The sequence below is a fragment of the Arvicola amphibius genome, chromosome 4 (genome assembly GCF_903992535.2).
Source record: "Arvicola amphibius chromosome 4, mArvAmp1.2, whole genome shotgun sequence".
Taxonomy (NCBI): Eukaryota; Metazoa; Chordata; class Mammalia; order Rodentia; family Cricetidae; genus Arvicola; species Arvicola amphibius.
The window spans coordinates 43,357,479-43,385,327 of record NC_052050.1 but is presented as its reverse complement, the minus strand read 5'-3'; the positions used below and the strand labels follow the sequence as shown (position 1 = coordinate 43,385,327).

The following is a 27,849-nucleotide window of genomic DNA, read 5'->3' as shown; positions in this document are numbered from 1 at the left end:
AGTCTTGAAGAAAAAAAAAAAAAAAAGCAAAAGCAAAACAAGTAAACAAAACCAAAAAGACAGACTTTCCCGTAGCCCAGGCTGGCCTCAACTCATTACCACAATTGAAGCTGACCTTGAATTTCTGCTCTTCCTGCAGGGATTGCAGGTGTGAGCCAGCTCTCTTGGTTTATACAGTGCTAGGGTCGTACCCAGCACTTGATGCTTGTTAGGCAAGCCTTCTTCCAGCTGAGCTACAGACCCCGCCCTAGCACCCATCTCCTCATTAGTAAAATAAGGCCTTGGAGGTACATTAGGACGGCAAACATATTTGGCATGGCATGGCTTCCTAGCATTCTGTGTTGGAGGAGGATTCTGAAGCTGATCTAGAAAACAGCAGGGAATAGTGCAATGATCGATTTGTAATGTCTGTCGTGGTTGCTGGAGGAGAAAAGGATAGCACACGTGCCATCTTTGAAGTATGTGATATCACCTCGCTTCCAGCTCTAACATTTTATAGCTCCATGATTCTCGACAATGAGCACACTCTCCAGGCTCTCTGTCAAAAGCAAGACGGATCTCCCCCTGCCTGTGCTGGGCGGGATGCTGTTCACTGTGGCATAGCAGGAGAGCCTCTATCGTTCCATTATTATTATTTCAGGACTCTCCTCAGAGGCTCCGATCACGGGGGAAGGTCAGGCACAGGCGTCAAGGAGATGGATGGGGAGCTGACCGCAGCCCCGACACCTTGAGCAGCCAGACCCAGGCGTCCACTTTGTCACCACAGCTCCCACCCTCAAGCTGCTCAACCACCACCCACTTCTGGAGGAATTCCTTCAGGAGGGGCTAGAAAAGAGCGAGGAAGCACCAAGGGCCGGCGCTGCCCTTCCAGCCTGATCCACCCACGCCTGTCACTTCAAGCCCCCTTCCCCGCCTGACCAACCAGGACAGCCGCCCAGTTTTTACCAGTCCGACTCCAGCTGTGGCTGCAGCACCCACCCAGCCCCACCCCAGGGAGAAGCCTTGGAACCCAGAGTCAGAGGCCCCTGAGCTTCTTATCACATCTCCTCTACCTCCAGGGCCCAGTATGGCAGTGCCCACCCTGCACCCAGAAGGACAGACCCAGTACGACACCCACCAGCCGAACATGGACTCCAACTCAGGAGGGTCCTGGAGACAGGGCAAACCGTGGATTCCAGAGGTCATGTCTCAGACTACAGGGCTTGGTATCGAGGGGACCATTGCCACCTCCACAGCTTCAGGGGATGATGAAGAGACCACAACCACCAGCACCATCATTACCACTACCATCACCACAGTCCAGCCACCAGGTCAGCTACCTGCTGGTTGGCAGGGCTGAAAGTGAGGGTGGAGCACCATGATCCCTAAATGCCTCTGTTTCTGACACTGCACCATTCCACCCTATCCTTTGCACCAGGGGTCATCTTTTTGTTTTGTTTGGGGCAGCGTTTCTCTGAGTAGCTTTGGAGTCTGTCCTGGAACTGCTTTTGCAGACCAGGCTGGCTTCAAACTTACAGAGATCTACCTGCCTCTGCCTTCTGAGTGCTGGGATTAAAGGTGTACACCACTACCGCCTGGCCCAGGGTCATCTTGCATAAAGCATGTGGATTCGAACCATATTATCCCATGTTCAGTTCTGAGTCTTCCAACTCTAACCCAGCCCTAGGGGTTTAGCCTTTCTGAGATTCAAGTGTAAAGTGGTGGTTAGAAGCCTATCCTAGGACTGCAGAGATGGCTTCGCAGTTAAGAGCACTTGCTGCTCTTGCAGAGAACCTGGGTTCCTAGCACTGACGTGGACACTTAACAACCACCTGTAATCTAGTTCCAGGGATCTGATGCCCTCTTCAGGCCTCAGTGGGCACCAGGCACACATGTGGTGCACACACATCCATACAGGCAAAACACTCATCATACACACACACACACACACACACATACACACATACACATACATACAATAATAATAGTAATAATAAGTAAATGAAAGACTACCTCACAGAACCTTTGTAAGAAATAAACTAGGGTTACATAATAGTCACTTAGCATAAGGTGGTTCCATCTTTTCAACAAGAGAAATAGACATTCCTAGAGGTTGACTGCAACACACACATACATGCACTTCAGCTAATGCTGAAACTATCCCACCCAAGCTGGTCTTAGTCTCATGTCTCCTCCTGTCTCACAGGCCCCTGTAGCTGGAATTTCTCAGGCCCAGAGGGCTCTCTGGATTCCCCCTCAGCCCCCAGCTCACCCTCTGACGTTGGCCTGGACTGTTTCTACTACATCTCTGTCTATCCTGGCTATGGAGTAGAGATCAAGGTGAGTGGATCCATCAAGAGCAAAGCTACCCTTTCCCAGTAATGGGTCTAATTGTGGGGAAAGGTAGAATTGCTTAGGGGTACCATCTGGGTTGGGGGTGCGTAGGGCTTGAGAGATAGACCAAAAATGTGGCTGGATTCTGTCTTGTGCACCAGCTGCAAGACCCAGGAGGGCTCCAGGAAAGAGCAAGTGTGCTTAGCCTCTTCTTTGGGCTTGGTAAATGACTTAGGACAGTCTGAGGAAGGAGCTCAGCCTTGGACGGGCAGGGGACTGAGTGAATACGAGTTCTGTATCTGAAGCCATGTGGGAGTGGAACCAACACAGAACCACCTGTGAAGACGCTGTGGCACCTCATTCACACACCTGTTTCTCTCTTCATTCGATCCACAAATGCATCCTCTATTGTAGCGAGTGCTGTGTCCCGGGATGCAGATGTGGGGAGGACCGACGTGCTACACCATGGTCAGGTCTGTCCCTCGCGTCCTGAGCAGGACATCCTCTCTGATGCTCTACAGGCTTTTCAGTCTTCACAGCGCTAGACAGATCTTTCCTTTTGTTGCCCCAAACCTGCTTTTTATCCCATCACATCCAGGTCAGAATCCTGGAATAGGGCTCCCATGATACAATGTGGATTTTGTCTCCTGAACAACATGGGTCCCCTGGTCTTTCTCTTAGTCCAACCAAACTCACCCCCAAACTCTGCCCTGAAAACTCTCATACTCCCCTGCTTCTCTTCCTTCATCACCCCAAACACTGTGTGGCCCACCAGTCATCATTCCCTGGTGGTGTCTCCCACCTTGCCCGGGAGGGCCTTGAATCTGGACAGTTCAGAGCCCCCCCTGCTACTTTTTGTTTCATGGCTAGCTCCTTCTTTGTTTCGAATAACTTGCAACTGATTGAATGAACTACAGCTTTTTCTGCCCCAAGTCCCAATACACACGCCAGTCCCTTTGCCTGGTTAGTCTGAGGACCTAGCACTGACATCAGTTTCTCTGGGCGTTCTTACCTTTTCCCCAAAGTCTTGGGCCATCATCCTAGCCCTTGCCATTCTCCTGTGGCTGTGTGCGCAGCTGTCCACCTGTCTCTGGGAAGACTGGAAGATGCTAGAGGGGCACTTGGTAGTACAAGGGATCAACATGGGTGTGGGGGAAAATCAGGGACATTTGGCCGGCGTCTTAAAGACTGTTGAAGGTGGAAAGGAAAGCATTTTCTCTCTCTAAGGGAAGCTGGCAGGGAGCCAGGAAGCCATAGGGAGAGCAGAAGCCTGGATTGTACTGCCATTCTCCCTACTCACCAGCTAGGGTCCTGTTTCTCACCTGTCCCAGCTCAGAGAGATCCTGGATCTGGGCGGGCTCCAGGCAGCACCTCCAGGTCTCCCCTCTAGGGCAGTCAGGTTCAGGTCTCCCAACCAGAAAGGGGAGGCAGGGGCTCTCCAACCCGAATTGGCCTCCCCTCTTCTTTCTGTAACTGCTTATTCCTTTTCTGCCGAGCGTCAGGTCCCTCATTGTGGGCTGACTGGAAGGGCAATTAGAAACAGCCACCCCCTCTCAAGCCATTAGTACTCAGTACCGCTTAATTAAGGTAATTAATGTAAAATCATCACCAAATGAGAGGTGGCACCGGCTGTGGCTCACAGGGTGGAAGGTGCCAGCTGCAGGTGTGAGGAAGGAGATGGGAGGGGGCAAATACCAGACTGGATACCCCACTGCAAACCTATACTGGCTTTGCCCGTCCCTCAACTCTGCCACCCCTACTGAAATCTTAGGCCAGGCTGGGTCCAGCCCTGGTCCCTCCACCTGGAGGGTTATGTACAAGATAATGGGGCAAATGTACTGATGGCTCTGCCTGCCCTTAAGCTGGTCCTAGTCCAAGTCCAAGCCCTACCCTGGATGCCCACCCCTCCAGCAACCCTGGGTCTGGCACTGCCACACTTTTTCATCAGAATGCAAAAGCGGTTACCAGGCAACCTTGAGAGGAAAGCCACAGCCCTGGACTGCTCTCAGGAAACATGGCATGTGCTTGCTCGCCCTCCATCTCATTCCCATAGAAGCAGAGTCAGTCCTTGAGGGCTCTGTGGCCTGAGACAGAGTCTGAGGTTGGGGGGTGGGGCACAGAGTGACCACAGTCAGGTCAGGGAAAGAGCAAAGGACAGAACAGCAGGATGTAAGGTCGGGGCTACTCCTGGCTGCCTCCCACAGACCTAGTCCTCTTGGACACACCACATACACCCTTTGGGACCTGTAAAGGTACCGATATAGACCAATCTACCCACTACATAGCTGGGGAAACTGAAGTCTGCGCAAGGAAAGGGATTTGCCCAAGATCACTCAGTTAATCATTAACAAATGGTCTTTGGTCAATAGGTTTGTTTCATAAGCGGAATCTGAGTACCATGTTTCAGTCTCTGTTCTGAGCACTGAGGATGCAGATGTCCCTGTACAAGGAGGGGAAAAATTATAAGCAATGGATATAGGATGCTCAGGGCAGGAGGGACTGGGGCACAGAAGAGCCATGGGATCTGGGTTCTTCTTCAACCTGGAAGGGTTTTCTAGAAGTAAACATACCCGTTTGGAAGCCTGTAGGGTGACATGCCAGCAACCACTGCCTGGGCTGGGAAGGCGCAGATGTGACAAGTTTGGCCCCTGGAGGCTTCCCAGGGTGTTTTGAGAAAGAATTATCATTGTATAGACAGCAGATGAGGGTCAGGGGTGGGACTCAACTGTGGGTAACCCCGGTGTACCCCTAGTTCACCAGGGCGTGTGGGAGTTGGAGTCGGGCAAAGGAGACGTGAGGAGCCAGGGAAAGGATGGCATGAAATGCCCACAAATCACACTCCGGAGCAGATCAGCCAGGCTTCAGGCTGAGGCAGTGCCTATCCGACTCTGGTCTGTCGTTGTTTGCTTAAGGTGTACCAGAATCTCTGGGTCAGACTATGGGCCCCCATAGTCTGCTGCGCCGCACGCCTGCCCCTTTCTCCATGATGCTGTAGCTCTCCATGCCCTCTGGGGGGGGGGGGTCTGAGCCAGGAGGAGGCCAGGTCAGGTCCTCCATATTCTAGGGAGGCGGACTTGCTGCAGCTGAGTATTGGGCACGGGGATGGACTCTTTCCTGAACGATCCAGAGAAATCTCTTCAGAGGACATGAGCCCCGTGACTCACAAGGGTCCTGTGCCCTCCCTGGGTGGCCAGCCTCTCGTGAGTACTCTGGACCGTTCTGGGCCTGGTGCCTGCCTCTCAGTTCATTTGGCGTTCCAAGAGCTTTCCTGCTGCCAGCCTCCATCTTGGCTTGGCTGCTGTCTGTACCATCTGGAGCCCGGGCACAGCTGCCCCCTGTCCCTGCCCTCAGGTCCAGGTGGCCCCATTGGCACACAGCTTCCTCAGGCCAGCTGTCGGTTTGATGGGCAGAACACCCTACCCTGCTGAGCCAGGTCAGGACCAGCCCTGATGAGAGCATCAGGGATGTGATGGGTTGGGGTGGTGGTTCTGGGCAGTTTCTTATTTCCTGACTGGCAGGGCCCATCTGAGAGCAGTGAGAGTAACTAGAAAGTCTGACTCTCTGATTTAGGCCCTTTATCCCATCCCTAAAGCAAACCCTAACCCCCGCCACACACACACACACATACCCCAACACACGCATAACAGATATTATAGAGAAGTACCAGATCTTAAGAAACTGGAGTCTGGTTCTGCCTTCTATAGCCCAGGTTCTGCTTATCAGTGATTGGCTAAGCCCCTGACCTTCTCTGGGCCTCAGTTTCTCCCTCCATAAAAGGTTAAACTAGATCAGTCCCTAACACTGAGTCAGGACACTCTTCCCTAAGCTCAGCTGCACAGTGGTCCCTCAGACCTTGGCCTTGCTTTCTGGTAGCCACAAGATGGGGCCTCTGCGAGGTGTGGGAATAACCAGAATCTGGGGGAGTGACACACAGGCTCACCCTGGTGTCCACTAAAAAAAATGACAGCAATCATCTTACTTGCCTTACTGCAATGTGTGTCTGTCAGTCAGACACTACTGACTAGACACGTGACCTTGGGGCTGCAGAAGGCAAGCTGAGCCCTCCCTATCTTTCATCCAGGAAGAACCAGCTCCTCTCAAAACGACTATGTTTTCTCCTTGAGCATCTCCCTGGTCTTCCAGAGGCAGGGTAGTGTTGGACAGCCCAGGGTCCTATGGGAATTGTCCTCCAAGCTCTCTCTGCTTCTGGCTCCCGCTGCCTGGCTCCCAGGGCCCCTCCTGTCACTGAATGGGGTGTGGGAAGACAGCCCTCATGAGCAGAGCTGACATTTCAATCTGCCTCCCCGACTCTTCAGATGCCTGCAAATTACACCAAGACTTCATCTCCCCCCTTGTCCAACACCCAGCCCTGTCTGGCCCCTGTCAGCCTGGCCCTCCAACAAGTGACAAATTACCTCCCAGCTTCTGCAGCAGGCCTGCAAGTGGATCCTCAGGACCCAGAGGATCCACACGGCACAGCTATCCCTGGGCTGCTCAGGGAGCCATATCCCAGCCCTCACCCTCAGGCTGAGCTGGGAGCCAGACCCCCCCCCTTTTCTGGGCCAAAAGAAAGGGGTGCAGAGATCTCAGCTCTCAATTTCCCAAGCTATATAGATTGCCAGAGAAAGGATGGCTCATGGGAACTCAAATCCCAACATCTTGAAAAGGCCAGGGCAGGCCAAGCCAAAATCCACCTCCCTGCTAAACCTAGGGCCCTGGAGCCCGGGAATAAAGATGTCTAGAAGTCTATTTCTGCAGGTGATAGCCCCAGGAGTCTGGGAGGGGAACGAAGCTGCCTTGTACCTCCAGCAAGGCAAGACTCTGCTTCTTAATAGCTGTGTGCCCTTTTCAAAGTTCCTTAACCTCTCTGAGACTCTTTTACCACCTTGACACACTGTAGATGCTCTATGAATGGTCATCGTTAATGCATCTGCCACTAGAACAAGATCGGGTGCAGGAAGTTAGAAGTTAAGTCAGAGATATTAATCTCTGAGAAACTAGGAAGAAATGCCTCCTTGATTTCAACATCTCTGCCTCCTCCTACACCCAGCTCTTAAAGGCACTCTGAGATCCACCTGCACCAAGCGCTGATCTGAGAACCGCCAAGCCCTCCACTCTCCCGCTCTCCCCTCTAGGATCCCTGCTGCCTGCATTCAGTGCCACTTAAGGCAGAATTGTATGCTGCCTGGCATCTCTCGATAATTACAGATTCCACGTGTGTGAGGCTTGTTTTCCCAACTCCAGCATCACACAATCTCCAAGTTTGAAGGGACCTCATCCAGCCTCCGCCTGCTAGGGATTCCCTGAGGGATGTCCCCAACAGATGGTCAGGCAGCCGCCACCCAAAAGTGCCTGGGCGGGGAGCTCCTGGTACAGAGGAGGCGCTTTTGCCCCTAGCATCCTGCTTTGAGCCTTCTCTTCAACCCCCTCCCACCCCTCACTCCACCCCCCGCCCAGCCCCACCTGATATTTTCCTTCCGGGGCTGGAACTTCTTCTCCCAGATGCTCCCCCCTCCCCCGCCGGCCACCACCTTAGTTCCCAGAACGTGCCAATCCTCAGCCACAATCAGAGAATTCCCTCTAAGCTTGGTAACACCCGTCTCCTTAGACCTGATTAGGCTCAACATGTCATGCTTGCAGCTCATAGAGACACACTTGTGAGGGCCAAGCCTGCAGAGGCCCACATACCTTTCTTCCACACCTCCGTGCTAAAACTGGCCTATGAAGAGCATATCCTGAATACAAGGCTTAAGTATGCAGATGAGGAGAGGGTGATCTGGTGGAAAACCTGGAGAAGAGCGATTGATGGTTTGGTGGGGGAAACTGAGGAAGGCCTGCCTCTCAAGGTAGGGAAAGGGGCGGTAATTCCTGTGCTAACTCCAGGAGGGCAGGAAGCAGGAGGGACTTTTGTGGCTGCGCCGCAGGGAGCTGAGACTGGGGAAACCTCTGAAGCTGCTTGCCAGTGGCCAGTTTGAACCTTGTCTCTGAGCAACCGGAAGCTACCGGTGGGGTTGGAATGGGAGAGAGAAGAGGTCTGACCTGCAGCAGAATGAGTTGGGGGTAGCAGGGACCGGATGTGGTCAGAGGCCATTCTCAGTAACAGTGGGCAAAAGGAGGAGAAGGAGCAGCCATCTGAGATGGCCGGGAGATAAAATCAGAAAGGGTTTGGTGACTCAGTGTGTGCCACTTAACCAGAGCAGGTGGTTAACTCTTGAAAGCCCAACATTTAAACCATTCAGTCAGAGCTATAGAACTTAGAGCTTACAGATCCGTTTCCATTGCTCGAGTACCTCATTCAAATCCGGAGTATGAGTTCATGGATCTAAAGTGGAGTCTAAGGGTCGCCCCATTTCTTTTCTTTACCCACCCCCGTGGGGGGTGGTATTCAACTTACTATGTAACCAAGGATGACCTTAAACTTCTGAGTCGCCTGTATCCACCTTCCATGTGCTGGGATTATGGGCATATACTATCACACACAGTGTATATAGCACTCAGTATTAAACCCAGAGCTGCTTGTGCGCTAAGCAAGCGCCCTACCAACTGAGCTACATCCCCAGCCCTGATTCTGTTCTTAGAAGCGCCCATGTGATGTGGCGCTGCTGATCTAGGGGCCATATTTTAAGTAGCAAAGCCCTGCCAGGCATGGTGGCACACACTCGTAGTCCCAGCACTCAAAGAGGCTGAGGCAGGAGGATCACGAATTTGATGCTGGCCTTTGCCACATGAGACTCAACTAAAAATAATAAAAAATTAAATGAAGCGCGACCAGTGTCCTTGCCCAGGAACGTGGGGTGAAGATGAGTCAGCCCCTCTATTTCTAGACTCCCTGTCCACGGTTCCTTTTCCCAAGCCACAGCACCTTTCCCCTCTGGTCAGAGTCTGGGGTTGTCTGCTCCTTGAATGGAAGCATGGCACCCAGGAGCATGCTCACGGATTAAGGGCCAGAAGAACAGGATGGTTTAAAGGGGCCACTGCCAATCAAATGAAGTAATCAGAGCAGGTATCATGGCATGAAACAAGGCCAAGCTGAGGGGCAAGCAGGAGCCATGTTTGGCAGAACCTATAGGGCCAGCCAGAGAGGCTGGCTTCATAGACTCAATGGAGAAATACTGGGTGATTTAAACAAGAAAGCTCCGGGATGGGCAGCAGGGACGGAGACTACTAATGGCTTCTGTTCAGAAACTATTGATGAGAAGGGAGGGGTAGGTTAAGTCCTCCGGGTAGGGAGGCTGGCTTTGGTGATCTAGGTGAGTAATGGCAGGGCTGAGCTAGGGAAGTGGCAGTAGCGACGAAGTCGAGATCTGCAGTCCTTCTGACAGAATGGACATGGGACATGAGGTGGCGCACAAGGCCGGCTGGACGTGAGGAGTGTGCGCAGCATACAATAGGAGTGACCCGGGGAAGCTGGAAACAAAATGGCCCGACTATGGGGCCTCGGGGCCCAGCGTACAAGAGGCTCCCGTGTGACCCCGATGGGTGATGGTCAGCAGGACTCAGGGACAAGAAGTCCTGATAGCGCTGTTCTGTTCTCTCCCACCCATCTGCAGGTGGAGAACATCAGCCTTCAGGAAGGGGAGACCATAACAGTAGAGGGCCTCGGAGGGCCTGACCCATTGCCCCTGGCTAACCAGTCTTTCCTGCTCCGGGGCCAAGTCATCCGCAGCCCCACCCACCAAGCAGCCCTGAGGTTCCAGAGCCTTCCACTACCTGTTGGGCCTGGCACTTTCCATTTCCACTACCAAGGTAAGGCCTGAGCCACAGAGAGGAGCCAGCCAAGACTGGCCGCTCTCCTAGTGGGTTTCCTGTTATTACAGTCTAGATCGGGAAGGAGCTGAAGGGACTTGACAATGACCATCTGGAGGCCTTTAGCTAACCAGACTGGCTTTCCTCACCCACCTGGGATGCAGCCTATGCCCCATGTGGCAATTCAAAATGCCTCAGGAAAGAAGGGGGGCATGATGAGGTGGGCCATGCACTGGCTGAGGGAACAGGCTTCTTGCTAGTTGCTGACTTTGAGCTAGTCCTTTGATTTCTCTGACTCTTTTTCTCCCTCTATTCCTTTTTAGTACACTAGTTGTCACTTTTAATTTTTAAAATTTTATGCATTTAATGCATTTATTTACTTTATGTGAGGGCAATTTGTGGAAATCAGAGCTCTCCCCCCCTTTTACCATGTGGGTCCCAGGGATGAAGCTCAGGTCGTCAGGTTTGGCAGCAGTGCCTTTGCATCTGGCCGTCTCTATGGCCCTTTTTGTAATTTTAATAAATAAGACAATCCCATAGTATAGAAAGAATCAAGACTAGCCATTTGCATTGAGCATGGTGGTACACACGTGCAATGCCAGCATTAAAAAGGCTGAGGGAGGTAGATCTCTGAGTGTTGTAAGCTCCAGGCTAGCCAGGTCTATGCAGTAAGGCTCTACCTCAAAAATTTAAAAAGAAAAAAAAATTAGCTGGACGTGGTATCTCACACCTTTAATCCCAGCACTCGGCAGGCAGAAGCAGGTCTACAGGCCAGTCTGCTCTACAGGGTAAGTTCCAGGACAAACAAAAGTAAAAACAATAATTAAAAGTATTTAATTGGAAATTACTCTATTTTTTTTTATTCTATAATTTTTTGGTACTTTTGTTTTTCAAGACAGGGTTTCTCTGTGTAGCTCTGGTGGTTTAAGTTAAACAAAAAGTGCTTAGTATGTCCTTCATTAAGGAAACTAGTGTTTTACCGTTTGCAGGATGAGGGAGGGAGGCAAAGCTGCTGCTGCCCCACAGGGGTCCTTCCTGCCCATCCCCCACCCCCACCCCAGACAGGAAGTCACTTCCATCCTCTGCACAGGTTAACTTTAATTCAGATCCTGGAGTGCTAATAGGGAAATAATTGGTAAGAACAATCAAGGCATTGTCTTGCATTTGGCATGGACCACTTCTGCAGACCCGCAGGGGGGGAAGAGCTGATGGACGGCCAAGCACTCTGGAGCTAGGAATGCGTGGACCCTGCCTACTCACCTTGTCAAGGCTTGGTCACCTGAACTAGAGGAGCATCCTGGTGTGACAGCAGGGATCCTAATGGTGGGCAGAGGTTGTTCAGGCCCTCAGCGGAGGTAAAGCCCCGCCCCAGGCAGGGATGACTGCCTGGGCGGCCCCTTCATTCTCCCTAATGGCTCATCAATCCTCCTCGGCAGCAGGCATAATTTCATGCCACAGTAACCTTTTCTCTTGCTGCAAATTCCTTTGCTCAAAACTACAGTCCCTTCTTTGTGTGGCCAGACAAAAGTGGCAGAATGCAATGGGGCTGGAGGCCGAGCCACAGGGAGCAGATCCCTAGCAGACTTGGAGAACTGGCCCACTCCCGCTCTTTGTCCCAGAAGCCCTTCCTCCTCTGCCCAGTTTTTGTCAATGATCAGCTCTTTCCTTAATGAGTGTAATTCCCCTAATTATAGGCTGTAATTAGCCCTGATCCCAGAGATGGGAACAGGGAGAGCGTGTGCTCACAGGCACTTCTCCTGGGCTGGAGAAAGAGGGTGCCCGGGAGAGTCAGTGAGGGCTGAGGATCATGGCTGTGCATGCACAGCGTCCAAGCCGATGAAGGAGGTCACAATTATGAGCTTCCACACCGGCCTTGCGGCCATAGGCCTTGTGGAGGGATGGATTCCTCTGGCCCAGCCCCAGGCTGGGTGGGGAGGCAGGGGCAGAGTGCCTGATAGGCCCCTCCCTCCTCCATCCTAGCATTCCTGGTGCTGGACTTGGCTCCAGAAACAGCCGCCAGCAAGAAAATAACTCAACAGATTGTGGTGGTGCAGACTCCCTGGGAACAGTTGGTTGTCATGGCAATAGGAGGAAGCTCATCTTGGGAAGTGGCACTTACCCATTATGGAGTCTGGGGGCGCTTCTCAAAGCCACCAGCCTCCTGCTTTCACATCATCCCAGCCCATTCCCTTCCCTGGCTGTGCTGGGATGCACAGGGAAGCTGACAGCAAAGTGCTGAGTCTGACCTGGCCTACAGCTCCCAGACATCAGCCTCTCTTCCGTCTACTCTGGGTAGAGTCCTCCCTGTCCTAGCCTAGCGGGGAGGAAATGACCTGCTGAACAACCTCCAAGGCCAGCCTTGTCTGTAACGGTCAAGTTTCTCTGACCACTGACTGGGGTCAGGTAGGAAGCAGGGGGCACTGAGGAACTCAGATCCCCACCCTACCATACACTTGCAGTACGACGAGAGTACACAGGCCCCCTGAACCTCAGTCTCTCCAGACCTCAGCTTTCCTTACCTTAAAATGGGTCAACAGCCCCTACCTCACCTTTCTTCCATGGATATTATAGGTACTAGATGCGGAGGGCGCGAAGGGGATGCGGAGGTCGCGAAGGTGTTTTAGGAGCTGGAAAGTACAGCAAATGTAAGAATCTGTCAGGACTCCTGACTGCAAACACTGCCAGTCGGCTGGGGTGTTAATTGTGCGCTTTGTGCCAGGCACTGCACATATGGCCTCTCATTTAACCTCCCCAGCCTTGGATGCAGTCCTCTAGATCACCGATTAAACAAAGGAACTAAGGCACGGAGCACAGAGGTAACTTGACCAAGGTGGCACAGCAAGTAGCGGAGTCTGCATTTAAAGCCAGGGAGTCCTGGTTTAGCTAAACCCAGAACCCATCTCCTAGGCATTGCCCTATACCTCCTGCCAATCACAGCCAGCCTCTTAGTGGTCATACCCGCAAAACTCTCTTCTCGTTGTCACTAAGAATAAGACAGGTGTGAGAAGCCTCGAAACTAAGTTGTGGTCAACTCGGGCTCTGGAACCTCATCTCTCCTGAGGCAGCCCCTTTTCCTAGTCACACAAGGCACGCAGAGACACAGTCAAGCCTTCTCTTCACTCCTCCTACCTCTTAGAGACTCCCCATTAATAAGCTATTTCTGGGGCTTAGCCTAAGAGTTGGGGTATGCCAGGCAATTTTATGAGATTTGCTGCCGCTATATGGGCATATATGGTATAACAACTCCAAAGCAGCCAAGTTTCCCAGAAACGCTAATCCCACCTCCAATTTCCAAGAAGGTGAGTAGGACTTTCCCATATCCTTCCATTGTCTTTAAAAGTCGTTCACTGGTCGGGATGGGTGAGGGAGTAGTAGAAAGGACCTCCACAGGGAAAGCTTAGGCAGGCTGCCCAATGTGTTACTGGAAATGGGACACTTCTGTGGAACATCCAATGCTTCCTCTGAGCCCAAAGACACCTAGAGCAGGCTGTGCGGGCCCTGCCCCTCCTCACTGCCACCCATTCTCTCTATAGCCTATCTCCTGAGCTGCCACTTTCCCCGGCGTCCCGCTTATGGGGATGTGACTGTCACCAGCCTCCACCCAGGAGGCAGCGCCCGCTTCCACTGTGCCACGGGATACCAGCTAAAAGGTGCCAAGTTCCTCACCTGTCTCAATGCCACCCAGCCCTTTTGGGATTCCCAAGAGCCGGTCTGCATTGGTGAGTGGATCCCCGCAGAGAGGGCTCGAGGAGTAAAGTGGGGGTCATCTCGGATCGCCATTGCTGTCTGGAATTTCACTTCTTTTCTATAAGGAAGTCAGTATATGGTTGCACATCTCAGCGGTACTGAACCAACCTACATTTATTCTCCGTTATGTCAGCATCACAGGTTGGGCTCAGAGTTGGTTTTCCATGTTGGCTGAGCAAGATGAATGCAGAGAGAAAACAGGACCGATCAGGGATGATTCATGTCTTGGCAGATTGCTAGCCACAGGTCGCCTCAGCTCCCTTCTGCAGTGGTTCTCCAGATGTCACAACACTGCCATTCATTGGCTGGTTGCTAAGAAACTCTCCAACTGACCCCTCTGGCCTGGGATTACCTTTTCTTCCCCAAGAAAAGGCTGAGCTGCTTGTCTGGGCCCAGCAGTGAGGGTTTCTGGGCCATTCCAGCACAGATTTCATAGAAGTTGTGTGGGGACAAGAAGGGACCTGAGTCAAACGGGTCTTCTATCCTGAGCCCCACAGTCCCAGGGAAGGCGGGAAGAAGAAGGGACCTAGAGATACTGGAGAGGTGGTTCAGTAGTTAAGACTGCACGCTGCTCTTGTAGAGGACCTGAGTTCTATCCCCAGCACACAATCAGGCAGCTCACGATTGCCTTTAACTCCAGTTTGGGGATCCAACGCCCCCTTCTGGCCTCCACAAGCACTGCACTTGTATGTATAAGCACACTCAGGCACACTCATATATATATATATAGGACTTTTAAAATAACAAATAAACCAGGAGCAGAGATCACTAATTCTAAAGCAGGGAGTAAAAAGTACCGAGGAAGAGTCATAACGTGGCTGGCATGGTACTCACGACTGTAATCCCGGCACCTGAGAGGCTGAGGCAGGAAGATTTTAAGTTCTAGGTCAGCTTGAGCTACAAAGTTAGACCTTGTCAAAGGGTGAGGGTTGAATTGGTCTGGGGAGAAAGCAGCCTTGCATTCCCAGTTGGTACTGAGACAGCTCCCTGGAGGAGGTAGCCCTGAATGTTTGGCATTTCTACGCAGGGAACAATGTAAGCTATGATGGAGGGGCACAAAGGAGAGGGTGTTTACAGCATAGAAGACAGCCAGGTGGAGCGGACAGTGCCAAGGACCTGGACTGTCAGTCTAAGGCACTAGGTGCACAGCACTGAGTTTTTTGAGGAGGAAAGGAAGGAAGTCAGAACTGCTCTGGAGACCCGGCAGTGGTTGTCTGGGGGCCGGGAGGCCATCCTGTAGAGAGGATTTGAACTGGGGTGGTCACTTTGGGGATGTAGAGAAGTTCAGAGACACTGAGCAGAGAGCCAGGCTGAGTGTACAGGGATGCCAGTTCTGGTTCCTGGAAGGCCTGAGATGGCTACAAACCCAGAAGGCTCATGGTGGTAGTGTTGTGTCTGCCACATGACAGATAACTTTTGCTTTTTTATCTTTTCGGAGGGGAAGAGCCTTGGACTTTTGAACCTTATTTCCTTTCATAGTCTTTCTAGTGCTTGTCCCTAAGAGACAGACCTTCAAAGAGCACCATCTAGTGGGGAGACTGGGGAATGGTTTATTGGGGACAACACTGGATTGGGTGATCTCAGTGTGCCCTGTATGTGGGCAAGACAAGCCAGTTCCAAATGGAGGAGACCTGGAGGGATTCCCACAGAGATAGCCTGGAGGACTTCCATAATCATTAGCTCAGGGCAGTTTTGGTGGGTTCTGTGTGAAGGCATGCAGAAACAGAATGATCTAGAAAGGTGTGCCTGAAGGTTTCAAGGAGGAAAACTGAAAAGGAAAGGAGAGAGTCCCAGTCATTATGAACATGAACATCACCTCAAGGTGATTCTAAGTCAATGGGATGGCGTTCGAGTAGAAGGCCAAGCAGAAAGTTAGACTGCTCCTCTGCAGAGAATGCAAGACAAGACTCATTCTGGCCCCAAAATCTAGACTCAATTCTTCTGTTGTCTGCAGCCTTTGGAGGAAACGGTGCTTTGTATGGCAGTGGTAGTCTGGCCTTTGAGAGCAGAGCTGTGTGTCTGTCTGTAGTCTGGCCTCCGAGAGCAGAGCTGTCTGTCTGTCTGTAGTCTGGTCTCCGAGAGCAGAGCTGTGCTTGGAACCAGCTTCCTGTTCCAGGCCCGCTTCTTGGCCCCACTCACCTTCTGTGAATTCTGTGCTGGAATGGCCTAGAAACCCTCACTGTTGGGCCCAGACATGCAGCTCAGTCTTTCCTTGGGGAAGAACAAGTAGTTCCAGGCCAGAGGGGTCAGTTTGAGAGTCCTTAGCAGTCAGTCAAGGAACGAGAGTGTTAGTCTCGGAGAACCACTGCAGAAGGTATCTAAGGCCACCTGTGGCTAACAACCTGCCAAGGCATATTGGTCCTGTCTCCTCTCTATACTCATGCATTCATTTTGTTCACCTGACATGAAAAGACATGGTCTCTGTACTGAAGGGGTCCTAGTTAAAGGACAAACCCAAACAGATAAATGCTTTTGTTCTTGTTGTTTTGTTTTGTGTTCTGGGGTTCAAATCTGAGGCCTGTTATCATGCTAGGCAAGACAGAAAATTAGTGTGTTTTTTTGTTTTTTTGTTTTTTTTTTTGAGACAGGGTTTCCCTGTAGTTTCTAGAGCCTGTCCTGGAACTAGCTCTTGTAGACCAGGCTGGCCTCGAACTCAGAGATCCTCCTGCCTCTGCCTTCCGAGTGCTGGGATTAAAGGCGTGCGCCACCACCGCCCGGCTTCAGAAAATTAGTTTTACAACAGTAACAAGGCATGGGGACATGTTTGTCATTGCAGCCTTCCAGGGGCTAAGCAAGAGGACTGCAAATCCCAAACTAGCCTGGGCTACATAGGGAGACCCTGTCATAGGGAGACACTGTTTTAAAAACAAACAACCAGGTCTGGTGGCATATACTTTTAAATCCAGCACGCAGGAGGCAGAGACAGGTGGACCTTTGAGTTTCTTGGACCTAGCTGATACTTTTATGCCACAAATTCCAGGCCAGAACTACAAGGTGAGATCCTGTCCAAAAAGAAAGAAAGAAAAAAGAACAGAAAGGAAAAAAGGAAGAAAGAGAAAAACCATGTATGATAGCTTGTATAATAGCATGTATAAGCACATGCCTATAATCTCAGTTCTTGAGAAATGGAGGCATGAGGATCAGGAGTTCAGGGTTATCATCTTTTTTGTACTGAGTTCAAGGACAGCCTGGCTTACCTGAGGTTTAAAAAAGAGGAGGGAAGGACAAGAGAAAAGGAGGAAGGGGTGTGGGAAAGGGCAGAGTGGCATAAAGGTATCAGCTAGGTCCAAGAAAGTCAGTCTTGGATAAGCGGCTTAACATACTGAAGTCAGCCTGGTGGAATCAGTCAGCCTCCTGAAGAGGTCGGTAGAGGCGCAGCCAGGCAGCAACAGATGTGCTCACTGCCAAGAAAGTTGCACATGAAACCTCAGAGATGGGGATGGTCAGCCCACAGCTGAAGTTTGGGCTCTTTGCAGCAGCAGAGTCAGGACTGCAAGACGGGCTCTCAGAGCCACCGCAGCAAAGATGACGTCCAGGCAAAAGTCCCTAGTGCCCATGCTGAGGGCACAGGGCTAGGTGGGGAAGAGGGTTTGGAGGCATTTGGAACAAGGGCAGAGACCAAGTATAAGCCCATTGCGATCCACAGCTGCTTGTGGCGGAGTGATTCGAAATGCTACCACTGGTCGCATTGTCTCTCCCGGCTTCCCGGGCAACTACAGCAACAACCTCACCTGCCACTGGTTGCTAGAGGCGCCTGAGAGCCAGCGACTACACCTGCATTTTGAAAAGGTCTCCCTGGCAGAAGATGACGACAGGTGAGGGGCTGTCCCGGCTAGATGGGAGTGCCTGACCTGGCAATCCCTTGTTGGGGGATACCAAGCACCCAGCTGCCACTCTTCTGGCCCAGGCTCATCATCCGCAACGGGAACAACGTGGAGGCCCCGCCAGTGTACGATTCCTACGAGGTGGAGTACCTGCCCATTGAAGGCCTGCTCAGCTCCGGCAGATACTTCTTTGTGGAGTTCAGTACTGATAGCAGTGGGGCAGCGGCAGGCATGGCCCTGCGCTATGAGGGTGAGCCTGATGGAACCTTACCAGTGCTAGGCTCTCTTTCCCACATCCTTCCCCTCTCTAACCACATTCTGTCATTCCTTCCACATTTCGCACCTGCTCCATGCCCCTTCCCTCCGGCCCAAGATTCCCATCCCATCCTTGCAGGAGCCCTTTGCCTCAACCATAGATTTCTAGCCCAAGAGAATGAATTCTCCAGGTTTTAAAAAAGCAAAACAGGGGGCTGGAGAGATGGCTCAGAGGTTAAGAGCATTGCCTGCTCTTCCAAAGGTCCTGAGTTCAATTCCCAGCAACCACATGGTGGCTCACAACCATCTGTAATGGGGTCTGGCGCCCTCTTCTGGCCTTCAGGCATACACACAGACAGAATATTGCATACATAATAAATAAATAAATATTAAAAAAAAAAAGCAAAACAGGCTTCAGCACTTGGCGGGGGTTGGGGGCAGAGACTGCTGCAAGAGGCATCCTAGACCCACACATACATAAATGTGCTCATTAACTCATCAAAAAAGTATTGAGTACCTTCTGTATACTAAGTGCCAGCGAGCCAACAAGAATACAATGGTGATTCAAGATGGCTTCCTGACCAAAATAGAGTTGGGTGCCCTGTCCCCCGCCTCTGATTCCAAGCCCAGGATACACTTTTGCACTGAGAAAGAAAGGCCCTGAGGAGGGAAGTGGTAGAACGCCTGTCCTCTGGCCTACCCCGATGGAGGCTGAGCTGGACTGGGCCCTGTGGTTCACAGCCTTTCAGCAGGGCCACTGCTATGAGCCCTTTGTCAAATATGGCAACTTCAGCAGCAGCGCACCCTCCTATCCTGTGGGTACCACTGTGGAGTTCAGCTGTGACCCTGGCTACACCCTGGAGCAGGGTTCCATCATCATCGAGTGTGTTGACCTCCACGACCCCCAGTGGAATGAGACAGAGCCAGCCTGCCGAGGTCAGCAGGCACCGGTGGGTGGGTCTGCCGGGGCAGCAAGCAGGGTGGGTACCTAGGAGCCAGCCACAGAGCCAGGGGTCCTGCTGTACGTGATTGATATTTCCCCTTGAGGGAGGAGGTAGGGACTCCTAGCAGGGAGTGGCACTTTTGTGGGCAGGTGGCAGCCCTAGGACACCGCACTGGAGAGAATGGGCCTCCCCGGCCTCCCCTTCCTTGCAGCTGTGTGCAGCGGGGAGATCACAGACTCGGCAGGCGTGGTGCTCTCTCCAAACTGGCCTGAGCCATATGGCCGGGGGCAGGACTGCATCTGGGGTGTGCACGTGGAGGAGGACAAGCGCATCATGCTGGACATCCGAGTGTGAGTGCCTTGGGTCAGGCAAGCCGGCTCCTGAGGCTGGGGACACCTCCCTCAGCCTGTCCTGCCCTGATCCTCCTCCTCTACAGGCTGCGCATAGGCTCTGGGGACGTATTGACCTTCTACGATGGGGATGACCTGACGGCCCGGGTCCTGGGCCAGTACTCAGGGCCCCGTGGCCACTTCAAGCTCTTCACCTCCATGGCTGATGTCACCATCCAGTTCCAGTCAGACCCTGGGACTTCGGCGCTGGGATACCAGCAGGGATTTGTCATCCACTTCTTCGGTGAGCTCGTCTCTGTCTGACTTGGACTGTAGATCCCAAATCATGGCAAGTTCAAGAGCACAGGGCAACAAGGAGCCTGGATGCCCTATCTGATGAGCAAAACCCGGAAAGGCACCAGGCAACCCCAGAAGCCTTCAGTTAGAGCAGGGGAGATTTGGGGAGGCAGCAAGAACTTCCTAACAAAAACAGGAACTACAGAAAAGGGTTGGTGACAGTCTGGAACAGAAGTGACTTCCCTATCCTTCTTTACCCGTCTCTCAGGCCTGAGGGACTGGCCAAGTGCTTCTGAGAATAGAGTCAAAGCCATGGTGACAATCCTGGAATCTTGGACACTCAGGGATGTCAGGGGATGGGGCTTGAGAAAGCAGGATGAGTGGATGAGTCACTGAGACTTTCCCAGCCAGTCTAGGCCCAGGATAATCTGCAGGAAACAAAGAGACCTCAGAGTTGGCACTAGCACAGTCACCTTGGTACTGGCCAAGGGGCTGCATCTCCCTGCTTCTGTGTTCCCAGAGGTACCCCGCAATGACACATGTCCGGAGCTACCTGAGATCCCCAATGGCTGGAAGAGCCCATCACAGCCTGAGCTGGTGCATGGTACGGTGGTCACCTACCAGTGCTACCCTGGCTACCAGGTGGTAGGATCCAGTATTCTCATGTGCCAGTGGGACCTGAGCTGGAGTGAGGACCTGCCCTCATGCCAGAGGGGTGAGTGCCCCTGTCCCCGTGGTCCCTCCCACCCTGACTCCTCTGTTCTGAGAGAAAATCTGGTCCTGTTTCTGCTAGCATTTGTGTTCTTCTAACTTGTCCCCCCCCACCCCCCAGTTTCCCTGTCTGTGAAATGGAAGTGATCCATTGTCACAGGACTTCCAGAGAAGTACCGCAAGCATTTCCTGGCTGACCAAGAACCAGGCAGTGCTTGCTGCCTCGAATGCATGGTTTTGCCGACCTTGCTGAGTAGGAAAAGGATGCGTCAGCAGAATGGTGGGCACAGTCAGGCATGGTGTGTCACATGCCTGGAATCTCAGCATTTGGGAAGCTGAGGCAGGAATTTGAAGGTGGCCTAAAGTATAGCGTGAGGCATTTATTTCCCCCCAAAAGGTGGAGGGGAGGGTGTCTGAGTGACTAAGAGCACTTACTGCTCTTGCAGAAGACCCAGGTTTGGTTCCCAGCACTCATATCAAGCAGCTCACAGCCTCCTGTAGTCAGTTCCGGGGGATCCAACACCTTCTAGCCTTGGTGGGCATCTACATGTATGCAGTACACATAAACTACACACAAACACAAACATAAAACAACAACAAAAGCAAAAGACAAAAACAAAAACAAAGGTCTGGAGAGATGGCTCAGTTGTTAAGAGCATTGGCTGGTCTTCCCGAGTTCAATTCCCAGCAACTACATGGTGGCTCACAACCATCTGTAATGAGATCTGGCGCCCTCTCTGGCCTTCAGGCATACATGCAGACAGAACATGGTATACATAATAAATAAATAAATAAATAATAATAATAATAAAAGGCTGGGGGGAATGTAGCTCAATGGTTTAAGACCACCTGGCATGCATGCCATTCTGGGTTCTAGCACTGCCTAAAAAGAAAGATACAGACATCTAAATGAGAGTAGAACCATATAGCCTGGTATTAGCTGGTCTGTGGCACTTGAAAGCCAGGGTGAACAGGCCTTTCTTTTGTCCCACCCCCATAGTGTCTTTAGCCCAGACTGGCCTCAAGCATCTATGAAACTGAGGATTATTTTGAATTTCTGATCCTCCTGCCTCACTTTCTTAGTACTGGGATTTCAGGCACCTTCTGGAGTACTGGGATTATAGGCATGCACCACCAGGCCAGGTTTCTGTAGTGCTGTCTGCTAAATCCAGAGTTTCAAGCATGCTTCCAAAGCACTCTTACCAACTGAGCTAGACACCCAGATGCTGAACCTTCCTTGCTTTCCTGCTTCCCTCTCCATCCATAGTGACATCCTGCCATGACCCAGGGGATGTGGAACACAGTCGACGCCTCATATCCAGCCCCAAGTTTCCTGTGGGGGCAACTGTGCAGTATATCTGTGACCAGGGTTTTGTGCTGACGGGGAGTGCCATCCTCACCTGCCATGATCGTCAGGCTGGCAGCCCCAAGTGGAGCGACAGGGCCCCCAAATGTCTCTGTAAGTGCCGAGTGTGTAGGAGGGGCCCTTTAGAAGGAGAGGGATCTGAAACTTGCACCTGACTCTGCCTGCCTTATAGTGGAACAGTTCAAGCCATGCCATGGTCTCAGCGCCCCTGAGAACGGTGCCCGCAGTCCTGAGAAGCGGCTTCACCCAGCAGGGGCCACCATCCACTTCTCCTGTGCCCCTGGCTATGTGCTGAAGGGCCAGGCCAGCATCAAATGTGTGCCTGGACATCCCTCACATTGGAGTGACCCCCCACCCATCTGTAGGGCTGGTGAGTGCCACTATCCCCTTAAAACCCCACCTGGACCATAGAACTGTTGTAGTAAAGCAATTCCATGTTGAGAATCAGAAGCACCTGCCCATGCCCCTGCCTGTCCCTCAGTCTCTACCCGGTCTCTGATCTAAGATCATCATGACAATGCAGGAGTGGGCTCTCCCTGGTCAGTTTCTCTCCCATGATGAGCCCACTTCTATGCTCCTTGCATTGGTGGCTTGGTCCATCAGGCTCACCCACTGCCCTTGGCGCTCCCTTCTTGTTCCAGCCTCTCTGGATGGGTTCTACAACGGCCGTAGCCTGGATGGTGAGTCCCCATGCTTGAGAGCCAGATATGTGGTCCCCCTGCACCTGGCTCTCACAGCTCCCAGGTCATGGGTTCCCACAAATGGAAGGCAGAGAAAGAACAGTTTAGGCCCAGAAGGGCATACAGCTTCTTCCCTACCCTACCCTAGCTAATGGGAGCTGGTCTCTGAATGTCCTTGAGAAGGGAGGGGACATAGGCTCCAAGGGACAGGGACATCAGCTCCAATCCCACTCACCCTTTGCTTTCAGTTGCCAAGGCACCTGCCACCTCCAGTGCCCTGGATGCTGCCCACATGGCAGCTGCCATCTTCCTACCACTGGTGGCGATGGTGCTGCTGGTGGGAGGTGTGTACCTCTACTTCTCCAGGTGAGTCTGGCTTCTCTTCCTGTTCTACACATCCAATTCACTCCTGCCTTGCACTCCTGCTTCACAGGGTCTTCTGTCCTCTCAGGCTCCAGGGGAAAAGTCCCCTGCAACTTCCCCGAACTCATCCTCGCCCCTATAACCGCATCACGGTGGAGTCAGCATTTGACAACCCAACTTATGAGACTGGAGTAAGTATCCATGTTGGCTTAGATACCTCTTCAGGACTCAAGTCCTTGCTCCCTTGGGTGGGTATGCCTATGGGTCCTGTCAAGCCCCCCTTTTGCCTTGGGAAGGTGGATTGTGGCCCCATGAATCTTCTGTAAGTTTCCAACTCCCCGCAGTCTCTTTCCTTTGCAGGAGACGAGAGAATATGAAGTTTCCATCTAGGTGGGAGCAGCCTGGGGATGCACTTGCAGCCCTGTGTCCCAGGCCAGTGGCATGGCTCCTGGCTCTCTGCTGTCCCTTCACCTCCTGTACATACCACCTGGGAAGAGACACCACCAGTCCCTCAAGAAGTTGTGCCCTTCCCTGCCTGCAATGCCCACAGTGACCTATTTTCTTGGCACCACTGCCTACTTGGGGCACCTGACTTGGCTAGAACCTAACTGGAGCACATTTCCACCAGCCAACATTCCCCGCTTCTCTTATGCCTTGGCCCTCCGGCCTGAAGCTGCAGGCAGAGCAGGGCACTTTCTACACATGGCCACCGTTCAGCCCTGGCATGTGGGGACTCCAGAAGAGCTGATTTGCAGCAGTGGAAATGGGACCAGTATGCCCCTCACAGGGCCATCACCAGTGGCCAAAATTGTTCTCAATGATGACCTCTTGGTAGTCCTGGCATGCCAATACCAGCCCCTCAGGGAGGTTTCTAGTCCTTCTCTAAAGGCTCAGAATTTGAGTTATGCCTTCTACCCTGTTCTGGGGAGGTGAGGATGTTAAGGAATTTTAAAAGGTTCAGGGACTCTGTCCCAAGCTCAGGTTGGGCTTCACTGGACACTCATGCTCCACACCAAAGCAGGATACCCTACTGTCCCCGGCATCCCTTTAGTCTGAGGGGGGAGAGACCTTCCTTGATGTTCCTCTGGATGTTACAAGTGTCTCCCCCTTCCCACTAGTCCCTCTTCTAAGCCACTTACTATGCTTCCCCTTCCTGCCACTGTGTTATGGCATGCCAGGAGAGGGTAGGTACATTCTGGAGAGGAGCAGAAGTCCAAGGACCCAGGAATGTGACACAGAACTGAAGTCAGAAGTCCCCAGGAGGAAGCCCAGTCCAGACCGAAGGCCACTTTGTACATATGATGTATTATATGAGGTCTGGGCTCCAGCCAGAGAACAATCTTTTATTTCTGTTGTTTCCTTATTAAAATGGTGTTTTTGGAAAAAAATTAAGCAGTGTGAATGGTGCTTTCTTGGAGGGGAGAGAGTGGTAGATGAATGTGATATGAATCTTGGCATGAGAAGACCTGCTGGACCCACCAATCAATCATCCCCAGATTTTATGAGAAAAAAATGCTATGTGTATTTAAATAGGCGACATGCCCCAAAAACATTAGTGTTACAGATGGCTGGTGAAGTGAGAGGCCTCAGTGGTTAATGCCACAGGGATGTGGGAGCTCAGTAACTCAAGTGCTCATCCACCCCAATGCCTCATTTCCTCCTCTTTGCCACAGCTAGATTGGCCCAGTCCCAACCCCATTTTAATACTGCTGGACTGCTGACAATGCCCAAAGTCTGATGCATCTTTCCTTCCACATCTTCTACCAAGTGAAACTTGAGAGACTGGAATCGGAACCGTAGACTGAACCTTGTACATAAACTGGCCAGCTTAGCTTGTCCTCAGAAAACATCCAGACTGTGAGTAGGAAGGACAGGGTGGCTTGGGGGTACCTGATACAGGCAAGGGCCCTACCCATAGGCTCTTTAAGGTGGCTGCTGAAAACATACATCCAAAGGACAGGATACAGACTGAGCATGTTGTATTTATGTATTTAGAAACGTGTGTGTGTAGTCACATACGTTAATGACAACAATTTTAAAAGATGTCATGAATGGGCTGGAGAGATGGCTCAGTGGTTAAGAGCACTGACTGCTCTTCCAGAAGATGCAGGTTCAGTTCCCAGCACCCACATGGCAGCTCACAACTGTCTGGAGATCCAGTTGCAAGGGATCTGACACCTTTATACCAATGCACATAAAATAAAGTTAAATAAACCATAAAAATATTTTAAAAAGATGTCATGAATTTGAAAAAGAGCAAGAAGGGGTATATGAGGGGAGTTGAAGGGAGGAAAAAGAAGGGAAAAATAATGTAGTTATATTATAATCTCAAAACATAAAATAAGTTGGTTGGTGGTGCACACCTTTAATCTGAGCACTCGGGAGGCAGAGGTAGGAAGATCTCTGAATTCAAGGCCAGCCTGGTATATAGGACAGTCAGGGCTACACAAAGAAATTTTATCTATAAAAAGCCAAAAACAAAAATAAAGACTGGTCATGGTGGTACACACTTTTAATCTCAGCATTCGGGAGGCAGAATCAGGAAGATCTCTGGAATCTGAGGCCAACCTGATTTACAAAGCTAGGGCTGTTATACAGAGAAGCCCTATTTCAAAAAACCATAAGCAAACAAATAAATGCTTTTTAAAGAAGTGATGGCTGACCAGGATATACTTAAATTTGCCCATTCCCTAAGGCCCCCCAATGCCTTCGGAGATGAAAGAATCTTCCCAGGAGGCACTTGGAAGATAAAAGACAAAAACACCTGAGAGGAAGACCAGCACCCACCAGTACCTTCTGCTTCTACAGTCTTTACCTGGAAGATGTGGACCAGAAATTCCTCCAGGCCTCTGTACAGCCCAAGTCAGGGGGTTCAGTCATTCATAGTGCAATACCTACATGGACCACAAGAGGTCGCTTTCAGAGGCTTCTGCATCCCACCTGCTCTCTTTCCTGGAGTCCCCTTGAACACCCAGAGCTGGAACTCTCCAAGGTGGCCCCAAGTCCTGCCCTTACTGGACTGACCTCAGCCTTCAGGCTTCAGAAGAAAGGTGTCTGGAGTGATTTGTTCCTCTGGCACCTGTCAGCAGAGCCAACTCTCATTTTCCTCATCAGCCCACTGCCCGCTCCTGTCTTCAGCTGCAACGGATGTGTTGATCAAAGCGAAGCCTTGCTCACTGGGCATATGCCAGCAGCTCACTTCTGTGCCCAGTAATACCTTCAGGCTGACACAGCAGCACAGCTGTGCTCTGGGCAGCAGGAAGGAAGCCAATGAGAGAGGGCATATGAGGCGCCAGCTTCTGAGGTCATGTGGCATGAAGGAGGCATAAAGCCTGAGCTCTTCCTTCAAGAAACCTATCCCAGCCCTCTCCTCTGAGAGCCACATCTCAGCCCTATAGCTAGCTACTAATCTATTGTTGGCTGTGGTGACCACAGAAGTCAGAGAGCAGCCAATTTGCATGACATTCTCCACTTCCCCATGACCTTACTATTTCCAGGCACCAACACAGGAGCACTAGAGAAATACAAAGTCTCTGTCTCTGTCTCTGTCTCTGTCTCTGTCTCTCTCTCTCTCTCTCTCTCTCTCTCACACACACACACACACACACACCTAAAACAGTTATCCATATCCTTTTTGATTTATAGTCCTGACTGTTCTAAAAGGAGAAACAACAGTTCCTCAGAGACAGTAAGCATGGTGCAGAGAACGAATTCTGACCTATGAATCAAGAAATGTTCCCTTTTAATCCCTTTTTAGGTCTGCTATAAACCCACTAAGAAACCTAAGCAAATCACTGCTCCACTCTTGTGTATCTGGAAATAGAGTTTAAATCAAATAGTCTCTGTGTTTTACGACTCTGAGAATGATGTGTGCAGTAACATAAAAACGAGTTTAAGTGGAGGCTGGAGAGATGGCTCAGCGGTTAAAGAGCACTGACTGCTCTTCCAGAGGTCCTGAGTTCAATTCCCTGCACCCACATGGTGGCTCACAACCATCTGTAATGAGATCTGATGCCCTCTTCTGACCTGCAGGAGTACATGCAATTAAAATACATAAGTAAAATAAAATACATAAATTAAAAAAAAGCACTGGCTGCTCTTCCAAAGGACCTGGGTTCAATTACCAGAACCCACAGGGCAGCTCACAACTGCCTGTAACTCCAGTTCCAGGGAATCTGGAACCCTTACACAGATAGACATATATCCAGGCAAAACCCGAATGCACATAAAAATTAAAAAAAAAAAAAACGTAAAAAAAATTGAGTTGATGCGTCGGGTGGTGGCAGCGCAAGTCTTTGATCCCAGTACTCGGTAGGCAAAGGCAGGCGGACCTCTGAGTTCGAGGCCAGCCTGGTCTACAGAGCGAATTCCAGGACAGCCAGGGTTGTTACACAGTGAAACTGTCTCAATAAACCAAAAAGAAAGAAAGAAAGAAAGAAGAAGAAGAAGAAGAAGAAGAAGAAAAGTTTAAGAAGGGCCAGGCATAGTAGCAATAGTATCACACATTAATCCCAGAAATGGGACCGGAGGCAGAGGCAGAAGTATTTCTTTGAGTTCATGGTTAACCTGATCTACATAGCGAGTTCTAGGCCAGCTAGGGCTGCAGAGACTCTATCTTTGGAAAGAAAGAAAGAGAGAGGGACGGAAGGGAGGAAGGGAGGGAGGAGGAAGGAAGGAGGGAAAATAAAAAGAAGGCAGTTGTACTGTCACCAATATTAATTAACGTCTAGTGTGGTTCATTTATCCCACTTAAACAGCTTCATCCGCAGTATCTGTCCACATCGGAGAGCGATAACAAGGGATAACAGCGGACACCCAAAGAGAGAAGCAAGTCTCTCTGCCCAGAATTTGAGACGAGGAGCTCAAACTACAAATCCCAGTACCCTTCTCAACAGGCTCCCCCTCCCCTCCCCAGTATCCTACGGAACAGTGCATTATCTACATATGAAACTACAACTCCCACAACTCATCAGACCCATCGCGATCCTTACTCCCAGGGTGCAATGCGTTCCCGTTCACCCTTGAACACAGCGCGTTGCAAGTTGGGGATTGAAGTCAACTGCAGGCAGGTAGCTGGGCGTTGTCAGGATTACGGACTGTTTGGGCTTTTGACTTCCTCTTTAAGAGCGGTTCTCAGGGACAGTGGTTAAGAGATGGTAAAAAGGCATCTTGAACCAGGCTTGGTTCCAACGAGCCGCAAGGCAGCGATGTTCGTGCTAAAATTAAGTGTCGAGAGCGAGAATTAAGTAGAAATAGCAGCCATCCAAACCGCCA

General features: G+C 51.3%; 1 protein-coding gene across 1 annotated transcript; it reads left to right on the top strand.

The window, feature by feature from the left end:
* The first annotated feature begins 404 nt into the window (after positions 1-404).
* Sez6 (seizure related 6 homolog) lies at positions 405-22,965 on the top strand. The gene is given in 22 exon segments (XM_042054876.1): positions 405-597; positions 641-679; positions 682-728; positions 730-852; positions 854-1,090; positions 1,092-1,155; positions 1,158-1,310; positions 2,186-2,319; positions 9,864-10,059; positions 13,593-13,778; positions 17,453-17,621; positions 17,714-17,880; positions 18,627-18,821; positions 19,041-19,179; positions 19,266-19,462; positions 19,976-20,170; positions 21,434-21,625; positions 21,705-21,902; positions 22,174-22,212; positions 22,461-22,578; positions 22,664-22,766; positions 22,936-22,965. Coding segments are annotated over 22 exon segments (3,114 nt in total).
* The last annotated feature ends 4,884 nt before the right edge of the window (positions 22,966-27,849 follow it).